Genomic DNA, 10,427 nt, shown 5'->3' on the forward strand with positions numbered 1-10,427 from the left:
TGTCCCTAAAATGATTTCATAACAGCTTTTTAAAAAAGTTTCAATGAAAATTGTGGCATTTTAAAGGCTTTCTTTTCTGTGTAACATTCAGTGCTACGCTTCCTCTGTGAGTGACCGGGACACACGCCCAAATAAAGCCATCTATTGGCTGAGCGAGCGGTTTGTCTTCTGACATCACTTCAGGTCGATTTCTGTGACGAGACGCCAAAAAAAATGTGTAAAAACTGAATGTCAACAGTCAACAGCCATGAAATGTTCATTGTGCACTACATGTGCACATTCAATGCTGTTCATATGCACAAGGGAAAATCTACATGTCATTGAATACATTCAGGCTGCTGCAGCTGTATAAAACATTGGTAAGAGACATGGGGAATTACAATCTCACTGTACAATGACAGCAAGGACACAAACATCAGTTACAAATAAGTAATAGCCTGCAGTAAAAGATGCCCTCAGTTTATTTGCAGACCTCAGGGATCACATAGCAACATAGGAACTTCCTGCAGGGACGGGTATATAACTCGTGTCTACGGGCAAAAATGTCTTTTCTAACAGGTTAAACATCAAAATACAAATAAAGTAAAAAGAGAAAAAAAAGCATTAAGAGCCAATTTCAGAATAATAATCTGCATAAAAAATAGTTCAAATCATTTTAATGGAGTAAAAAGTCCATTACTTGGCCCCAAAATGTTGAGCAGAAGTATAAAGTAGAATATATGAACACAGTAAAGACCTAATGTAACGTCTGTAAATGTCCTCCAAGAACAATAAAGTCAAAACTCTGACAAAGACATCTTTTGGGATTTATTTGAAATAAACAATCAAATAGAAACAGTAACAAAACTTTAGTTACAAAATTATTACAATGCAAGGAGAAGAACACAGACTGTCAGTAAGAGCACGATGTGGATATCTGATAACAAGCAACAACACTGACCAGTAAACTAACGAGAGTTATTATTTTGCAGTTTGAAACTCAATTTCCTTGTTTATTGCTACATACGCTGCAGCTGCTAGCTGAAGTTTTCCATGTATCACTAAGTAAAAAACACACTGAACATCTACACGTCTTCACCTACAGAAACACAGAGAGCTAGTGTGTTTAAAGGGACGGGACGCACGATCTGAGCTTATTCTCTGATCAACAGCTGACATGTAAACGTCTCCTTCAGGCTTTGCTCTTGTCGGAGCTGTCCTGCTCTGCGCTCTCTCCTCCGCTGCCAAATCTCCGGTTCAGCTCTGATGTCAGCACCGAGCAGCACGACTTCTGAGAGAGAGAAGAAAGAGTTCAGAGGGCGTTCATTTTGAGCCGTGCTAGCAGCAGAATGTACGTCTGCACTAAGGCACAGTAACTTCAGCACGGCTTACACACCTTGCCATCCTTGGCTTGGCTGCGGGCCTTGGACAGGAGCTCCAGCAGGGCCAGCAGCAGTCCGACGCCCAGTCCCAGGGCCAGCAGGAGGAAGAGGCCCCGCAGGTCGTGGGTGTGCAGGGCCTCAGAGGTGGGAGTCCTGTCAGCGCCCAAACAGCTGCTGGCCCACCATTTGTCCCGCAGGTACGTCAGCTCACCTGACTCACTGAGCTGCAGGATGGCCATGGTGAGGTTTTTGACCAGCGGGGAGCCTGGAGCAAAGAGAGGAGGTGTGATGGAAGGAAGAAGATGTGTAACTCTCCATAACAAGCATTTCTTTCTGGAGCACGCTTTGTGTGCAGCGGCAGAGTCAGGGTGAAACAGGTCAGCTGAACTTTACAACACACAACTTACAGTTTGATTCATTCATCTCAAGAAAATCACCAAATTCCAGATGAGACAAGCTGTAAGGTGATCAAAATACTGAAGATACACAAGCAGGAGTTCTGGAGCACATTCCCTCTGTTCCACACACGAAACAATGTTCTCCAGACTCCAAAAAATTCCTCAAATATTCCTACCAAATACATCCTGCCAGCAGCACTCACCCAGAGGTGCAGCGATGGAGTACGCCCTCATAGCGATGACTTCCTGTGAGCGGGTCAGTGTACAGTATCGAGCCACAGCCAGGTCCAGAGACACGGCCTCACCGATGAAGGCGAAGTTTCCCTCCTGAGCGCGGCGGACCCCCTCCTCCATGTGGGGCACAGAGCTCTTCTTACGCTCCATGTTCTGGTAGATCCGTCGGTATACCGGGTTGTTGGAATTCTGGGAAAGACAAGACATCCAGCTGTATTAGTCAGACGTTACGATCAGCTGTAAACGTTATCACTGAGCTTTGAGCGAACCTTAAAGAACGACATGGTGGAGCCTCCCTCCACCGTGCCGTATTCAATCACATCCTGGTTAGCCAGCTCCTCAAAGCTCTTGATGGAAACATGGCCGTGGTTTGAGTGCAACATGGAGTTAAAGTTGCCAAAGTAGGAGGCCAGCAGCAGGACAGCAAACAGCCACCAGATGGCGCTGACGAGCCGTCCAGACAGGGCTTTAGGGTGAGGACCGGCACCTGAGAGGGCAGACGTTAAACATTCATCATTCAGTTCACGGGTGAAGATCACTGCCTTGACTTTTATACAGTGTTGTCATGGTGACCAACCTTTCCTTTTCAGTATCTACCACTAAAACTGTGAGTGCTCTTTGAAACATATTCTGCCTCTGCTCTGGATACTTTGACTTTTAATGATAAAGGTAACCAGAGGTACCATGCAGGAGTGTGTGTGTGTGTGTGTGTGTGTGTGTGTGTGTGCCTTCCTGTGGTTCAGTGCACTCCCGTGTTACCTTGCAGGGTCAGAGCTCCTGTGATGTACCAGAAGCTGTGCAGCAGAGTGAAGCTGTGCTGCTCCGTGTCCGGCTCGGCCCATTCAGAGGGACTGATCCTGCACGTGTATGAAAGGTAACTTTACACATGGGACAAGCAGCCTCTGCCAAGGACGCACACTACAAAGATCATTTAAGTGACTTTAAAGATCATGATCTCTGTTTATATTGTAATGTGTCTTAATAAGGTTGCAAAGGCACGGTGTGTTCAGGAGCAGTAGTAATAACGGCCTTTTGTCTGTAAATAATCTGCACGATGGTATAAACGACCTTTAAACTTTAAGAGTCACTTTCACAGCACCTTTTTAAACCCGACAGTAGACAATATCAGACAACAGTTTTGCAGGGACACTTGAATCTTGCACTGACCTGCCCACCAGGAAAATGCAGACCCCTGTCAGCAGGAAGGCGATGAGCACACCGACCCACATGTCCGTGGAGAAGGGCGCCAGCAGGCTGAAGCTGCTCTCCTCTGAGGCCACGTCTCTGCGCAGGATGAAGCCGATTCCCGTCTGCATGAAGGGCGTGGTCATGTCCACAAACTGCTCCCTGACCGCCGTGAGGGTCAGCGGGGCCACGGCCAGGTCGGCCTCCTGAGCGACACAGTTCAAGGTGTTAAGGATTCATATCACTTATGTGAGGCAGAGGACCATTTTACAGGTGAAAAATACGTTTTGCATGATCCCCTAAAATTCGTTTTTAGGTGTGAATAAGGACGAGAGAGAGAGAGTTCTGTACCTGTTCTCAGTGCTTTGAGAAATTAAAATGGACATTAAGGAAAACTGCAGTCAAAATTAATATTACGATTAAAAACCTTTTTTTTTTCCACTTGCCTTTTTTGAATCTACGGAGGCCCTGAAGTCCCATGAGGTGATGAGTTACTATATCGTGTTAATGATTCCACTCACCATCAACTGCCGTCCTTTTCCATCATTTGCTGCTATGTTTCCAGTAAATAGCTAATTTAATAGTGTGCATACTTTTTATAATGTGTTTTTTATGAGCGTAACACTGAGGCTGGCATTTTGTGTGTAACAGGAGCGCCCTCTGCTGGGGCCCTGCAGATGTTCATATTTAATAAGCTGTATGTTTATTCATGCTGACTGTGTGAGAGAGTCTCCATATTCAGTATCAAACATTTCTGTGATGACTTTGATTTGCTGTTTGAGTCATGTCAGCTCATCATGTTATGATGCCAACATTACTCTCCGTGGTGTGGCTCAATCACCCACGGTTAGCTAAATTATTTTGTTCAGTGTTTGAACAGTTTTTGGAGCTTATTGTTACAAAGTTGGCTGAGAGAGACTGAATATGACCGATAACTGGTACACCAACAAGTTAGTATCTTTTGTGCACAAGATAGAAATGATCACCTTTTGGGACTTCAGGGACTCCGTATTAACCTGATGTCATGTGAACATAAAAAAATGATAGCCTTTTTTCTACCGGCAAACAATTAGCATACGTGTGTACACATACCTGATTAAGCCCATTCTGATTCTGATAAGTGATCAAAGGAGGAAAGAATTAAGATCAGCAGCTGTAAGAGAGCGAGCATTGTTCTCTTCTCTGCAGGAATCTGAAAATGTTTTAAATCATTTTAAAATGAATAAAAAGATTTAATGTGTCAAATTTAAACTAATTAATGAAATATTTTAATACAATTTTATAAATCAACTCAATAAAACTAAAACGTGATAAAATAGTGACATTTTAAAAAAAAATTGACTTTTAATAATTGATGGAAACGTTTTCTAATTAACTCGATTATTCATCTGATTATTTTTAAATCAAGTTTTATGAATTCATTTTTAACACTTTGATGTGTCTCCATACAAACATGCTCTGGTTTACTGACTGCAACATTGTCTCAAAACTACGTCACATTTATTAAGAATAAAGACTTTATATTTATAATTCTAATTCTTTTAGAGGTTCTGTTATACTTTATTCATTGTATTCAAATGTACCCTGTGAGGTCTCTGACTGTTTGATTATCAGAATCTTTGGACGTAAAGATGTTTTAAACCTAGTCAGCGCTATATAAATAAAATGTATTATCATTGTTTTAATAGTTCCTCTTCTTGTGTTTCTTTAGTTGTTTTTAATAATGTAAAGTGACTCTGAGAACCATTAAAAGCGCTATATAAATAAAATGTATTATTATTACTGTCACTACAAAAAGGTTCAGTACATTACAAACAGTGTTGCGTGGCCACTTACCCCTCTGATGACCTCACCGATCATGCCGTTCCACTTTCCGCTGGCGTCCATCAATCCGTAGCGGTTGTCCTTCACCAGGTGCACTTTGTACGTGAAGCCCAGCTTCTTGGAGAGCTCAGAGATCATGTCGATGCAGTATCCCTCCAGCTCGGAGCCTTTGCTCATCGTGTACGGGTCCTCCTGAAAACAGATCATTTGAATCAGTGAGGGAGGAAGCAGCAGAAAGACAACACATGGCTTTGAAGGTGAAGAGGATTCTAGTTAAACACAAGAGGGGAGCGTGTGTGAGATTATATTGTGATCAGATTTTTGAACTTAGAGTAACCATGTGGGACATAAGGAAGACGTTAAGAAATGTGTAAAGTTACAGTGTCACATTTGCAGGATGTGCAGTCAGCAGCTCATGTGCAGTTCTTCTCACACTTGAAAGCTTTTTTTACACTCTGGGTCACTCGGGTCAAAGCAGGTCAATGTGTTTCGAGTCCCTAAAGTTTTGCTTTAGTCAAACAAGTCAAACAAAATCACCATGAAGCAGTCTCTTATTCCTGAGACAAGCCGAGACATGTTTGTGTGCTAAAAGTTATCCAACTGGACTTGGGTAAAAGTTTTTCCTTTTTTTGGCGTTATTTGTTTGTTTTTTTACTCAATCATTGACAGAAAGGAATCAATAAGATGGATCAAAGTTTGCAGAGTTGCAGTGAACAGCTTGGGTCTTATTGTCATAGTTTGTTGTTGTCAGGAGAGTCACAGAAAAACTTCTGGCCCATTATTATTAAACGTACCGTACATTTTTAACGTGGACTAAGGAAGAAATGACCCAATCTTGGAATAAAGCCTACGTCAAAGTAAGAAAAAGTATGAAGCAGGTCCACTGTAAACGTTCAGGCTCAGAGTGTTCGACAACATGACTCCTCCAGAATGTGGCTAAACATCATGTCTGACTTCCTGTGTTTATCGACCTTTCAGACTTCTCCTGAGTGATGTCATCACTTTGAATGATCTTATTAATAACACTGACAGAAGTCAAGGCCTCATTAGTTTAACAAAACCCGAACCATTCCTGCACAGAGAGCCGACTGAGCCACAGTGACTCAGTTCCACAGCTGCTGGAGGCCTCTGCCACTTTGGCCTTCTCGTCTAAAGACAGACATAAAGAGAGAGTACCTTTATGGAGGTGATGGATAACTCCTTGGCATCTAGAATGGAAAAAACAAGCAGCACAATAAATTGTGGGTTCCTGTAATGAAGCGAGTTAACATAATCAAGCATGAGTATCAGCACAGAGATGAGAGGATTTAGTCTGAGCCAGTTCTTTGGCTGATTAGTGCTTTGGTTTCACGTCTCCAGGCTTATGTGCAGAGCGCCTCTGAAAGCCCGACCAAGCATTTGTTTCTCTGAGTCCCTTCATGTGTTTTTCTCTCGGCCGCAGCAGTAAATAAGCCAAACAGCCAGCGGAGGACAAAGGCAGCGTTGTTGTCGCTTGTTTTTCAGGAGACCTGGAGAAAAGGGCTTCACTCTGAGGGACAGCTTCAAGGCACAAGCTGGGGCCCTGTGGGGGGGATCAAAGCAGGGGCCGTCCTGAAAGATGTGTTTATATCAACCGGCCGAAGAATGCGGAAGTGAGAGACCTGCAGTTCCCCTAGTGGCCACTTGAGGCTGTCTCCAGCAGTGAGTCAGTCCCCATAGAGCCCCATGTTAAAACTTTACAGCAGAAATAAACATGTTTACAGCCTGGTTATATCAAAGGGAGCGGTCTCTTTGATTGACAGGAAGGTGCTGCTAACTGTGAATGTGTGAGATGCACATGTAAATATCAGACTGATAATCTGTCTTACTGTGCGCTTTATTGTTCTAACAGACCGTCCAACAAGTCTGACGCACAGGTTTTATCAGTAAGTGAAATTCTACGATAATAATAAATTTGTTAGCGCTTACTGCTGCCTGTGCTTATCCTACCTGGCTTGTTAGCTCGTTCAGTGTTTGTCCTACGTTGATATATTGATTTGTGCATCAGAGTCGACATTTGGAAGTCAAGGCTTTGAAAAGGCAGGCGATAAACGGGTAAAGTCAGAGTGGCTATGTTCAGTATTAATGCAGGCTATGGTTTTGCCCGTATTCTTCAAACCCAGTCCAAATAGTGAGAGCAGAGGATGACCCCCCCACCCCAGCTCCTGACACTCAGAGTTGTTTTCCTTCTGATAGAACTGTGACCAATGGCATTCCCAGCGTGTCCAGCAGGCCCTAACATGCCCTGCCAGGGTCGGTCAGAGAAAGGAGGGGGGGCAAGCGGAGGTGCCAGGGGTGCAAGTTCATTATAATTGCATGCTATAACAAAAGCGGGCCCGGTGGGGTCATATAAAGCCCATGACACCCCATCAGCCTCCTCCAGAGAGGATGGCAGGACCTACGATGTGCGGAGATGCCTGTCAGTTCACGGCCTGCCCGCAGAGCCCCCTCCCCCCAACGATTAATTGATTTATCACAGTGCTTTCTGGACCTCAGCACGGCAGCAGCCCCTCCACTGGTGAGAAATGGGACGCTGCCACGGTGGACGGTGCCCCCTCTGTGCTTTGATAGGAGTCCAGCAGGGCCAGCGGAGGGAAAGAGTCAAATGAGAGGGATGATTTGGGAGCGTGACCTCCGTCTCATGGGTCAGCCAGAGCCCGCTGGCACAGAGCTGCAACTCTGCAGACCAGCAGCAGAGACGGGGCTGCTGCAGAGGAGGAAGTGATCTCATTGGCTGAGTGAAGCCTTCAAGCTTGAGTAAACATTTCAGTTCTGAAGCTTTTGTTGGTCGTATTTGTTAAGATCATCTTCACATCTTGACAACAACATAATGAGAACATAAATCTGTGACTGCTGAAGGTCTGAAGCAAGTTTCACATCCTTTCTTACCTGTTACCAGTGTACCTGCACACACTCCATCCAAGCACTCTTTTTGTATGAGCAGACTCTTCCACAAGCTAAAGCTAGCAAGTAAGTTGCACAAGATTAGCAGAGAAAGGCGGTTTGATACAGATGACAGAGACGCACCATGCTCCTTTATCCAGCGCTCTCTGTGGACTCGTCCTGCACCGTGAGTGAGGCGTGTTTATCTGTTTGGACGGTCTTTAAATTATTTTGTTGGCTTCATGTTACTTAACTCTCCAAAATGACCTACGTCAGCCTAACGGAGACACGAAGAACCTGATTATAAACTGAGTGACTAAAATGTTTGACAGAAACGTGATTTGGGGAAAGAATAATAAATACAAGTAAGTTAAAACTGACGGGACAAAAAAGAAGCCTGTTCGGAAAATACATTTTTGGAAACAATACGTTTTTTTATTTTCTTTTTTAATTCTTTAAAAGTTTGAACATGTTAAACCTGTTCTCTCAGCGTATTGGCTAAAAGTTAAAGTACAAAAAGTGACTCTTAGCTGGATGGCTTTCACGTCAGGTTAACTGCTCCTTTCCTCCCACAAACACACTTCATTATAACCCAGCACCACAGGCAGGAAACACATGGTGATATTGGACAAACACGTGTAAGGTCATGGTTTCTGCAACATGTATAAACTGTAACATGTACAATTCTTTTTCATGTTAATAGACAGTTTTAAAACATCTCTATTGACAACCACCTCATGGACATTTTTGGCAAACACTTGGTTGAAGCTGAGGGAGGCAACTTTGGAGAACCGCTAATCGTAAACTACCTCTCCCTGCAATACATAAACACGTGCAGCTGCAGAGTGTGCTCAGGTAGGCAGGTAGGCTTTGCAATGATTGGTGATTAGATTAATAACAGGCCTGAAACGGAGAGATACTTTTCTTTTTTGTTTACTGATTTGTAAAAATCAAATGTAACAAAAATGCTTCTGAATTAAATTCTCTGGCAGAGCTTGCAGGGCGGATAGAGATTGTTTTACATCGCATCGTTTTTTTAACAAACAAAAACAAACTGCCACGTGAAATATGCACCACAACCTCGGCCATCATGTGAAGGACGCTGCTCCTGAACCCTGCCTATAGACAAATATTGGCCGGTGCCTTATTGCCCATAATAAATGTAAACCCACAGAAATAATCAACCCAACATCCTGAACCAACAACCACAAGCACAACGCTGGCAAAAACACTGGAATGCTGTTAAGCATGGTGTTCAGAGGCCACCGTGCAGACTGAAATCCTTCACCTGTGCAGTGTGATGTTGGCCGACCTGATTGTGCAAACAATTTAAGACACGACCAAATCTTTGGATGGAGTCACAGACGCCGAGGTTTAGGAAAATTCAGACCAAAAAAAGCATTTTGTCTCCATGTTTGTGAAGCTTTTCAAATAGATGTTTATTTACTCATATCTTAATCAATATGCAGCATAATGCACCGATTGATTGATTTCTTTCAGGTACACAGGTTGTTTACTGTACAGTAAGCAAAGGGGGAACATTGTTGTTTGGTTCTGCAGTGCGGTTAACACAGCAGCTCTACTTTAAAGAAAGTTTAACTCTATAGAAGACTGTTATCAGATGATGTTTCTATAGTTAAAATACGAACACACTTGTATCTGACAAAGTGAGGAGATGAAGAGCATCGACTGTTTTCAGCAGTTCAGCAGGTGGTGACCAGAAAATACAGAGACTGTTCTGCAACAAAAACAGGAACCCTCACCACCCTAAATATAATATATGGATTTAAATGAACCCCCCATGTTGCAGAGGCAGGCTGTGTGTAAATCGTACCTGCAGTGACTCCCCATGCTGTCAGAGCTGCCACACAGAACACCAGAGACAAGCGGCCGCTCATGTTGCCCTGAAAATAATGGATTAATTAAACTTTTAAATACAATAATTGGCCCACATGTCAGATGTAATTTCAGGGGAGACATGCTTCATTATGTTATCAGTACTACTTGCAAATAAGACATCAATTATTATGTGTACAGACTGTCAAATTATGATATTTAAATAAAGTTTTCTCACCTCTGTTACAGCAGCTGCGGCGTGAATAAAAACCTTGACTTGTGAACGAGGGACGACTCCGGGAAGACGTGGAAGAAAATCACAACAAGTCTTGCAAGTGAGCAGTCAGTCAGAAGAGTTGTGTGCAGAACAATGCAGTGGGGGTTTATATGGGGGAGCAAACAGGGGGGAGGAGATAGAGCCTCACAGGAGAATAAACTGGTGATAGCCGGGCTGAGGTTTGGGAGAAGATATCAGATTATTGGAGCCAGGTGTCTCATGAAGGATTATTGCAACATCTGCACGTTCAGGCTTTTATTTTCAGTATTTTGTAATTTAATATTTTGCTGTTTTTTGTGACTGTTCAAACCAGCACCAAGAAATAATGTGAATTTAATGCATTTAGATAAACTGCTGTGTTTATTCACTTCTCTTTGTTATTATTGTTCCAGACGTTTTGGGGTCAGTTGG

General features: G+C 43.3%; 1 protein-coding gene across 2 annotated transcripts; it reads right to left on the reverse strand.

The window, feature by feature from the left end:
- Positions 1 to 792: 792 nt before the first annotated feature.
- On the reverse strand, positions 793 to 10,074 carry LOC138589724 (probable glutamate receptor). Of its 2 annotated transcripts, none has more exons than XM_069660144.1 (10): positions 9,978 to 10,074; positions 9,738 to 9,807; positions 6,179 to 6,210; positions 5,015 to 5,194; positions 3,161 to 3,384; positions 2,753 to 2,850; positions 2,263 to 2,480; positions 1,963 to 2,182; positions 1,376 to 1,626; positions 793 to 1,267 (listed from the first exon to the last, which is right to left on the reverse strand). In XM_069660144.1, the coding sequence occupies exons 2-10, from the start codon at positions 9,799 to 9,801 to the stop codon at positions 1,172 to 1,174; spliced, it is 1,383 nt and encodes a 460-aa protein (XP_069516245.1). In that variant the 5' UTR covers positions 9,802 to 9,807; positions 9,978 to 10,074; the 3' UTR covers positions 793 to 1,171. The 2 variants fall into 2 exon arrangements, with proteins under 2 accessions (XP_069516245.1, XP_069516244.1); XM_069660143.1 differs by having other exon boundaries at positions 793 to 1,270.
- Between the last annotated feature and the right edge of the window lie 353 nt (positions 10,075 to 10,427).

This window comes from Semicossyphus pulcher, unplaced genomic scaffold (genome assembly GCF_022749685.1).
Source record: "Semicossyphus pulcher isolate SPU_LCO1_2020_fin unplaced genomic scaffold, fSemPul1.0.p SCAF_13, whole genome shotgun sequence".
NCBI classification, from domain to species: Eukaryota; Metazoa; Chordata; class Actinopteri; order Labriformes; family Labridae; genus Semicossyphus; species Semicossyphus pulcher.

What these genes read in the sequence shown, in the direction of transcription:
- LOC138589724 (XM_069660143.1), bottom strand. Translation starts at nt 9,801, where the DNA reads ATGAGCGGCCGCTTGTCTCTGGTGTTCTGTGTGGCAGCTCTGACAGCA. An exon ending in TATCCATCACCTCCATAAAG is followed by an intron (nt 5,195 to 6,178) that starts GTACTCTCTCTT and finishes ATCTGTTTTCAG; the next exon opens with GAGGACCCGTACACGATGAG. An exon ending in CTCCATCGCTGCACCTCTGG is followed by an intron (nt 1,627 to 1,962) that starts GTGAGTGCTGCT and finishes TCTTTGCTCCAG; the next exon opens with GCTCCCCGCTGGTCAAAAAC.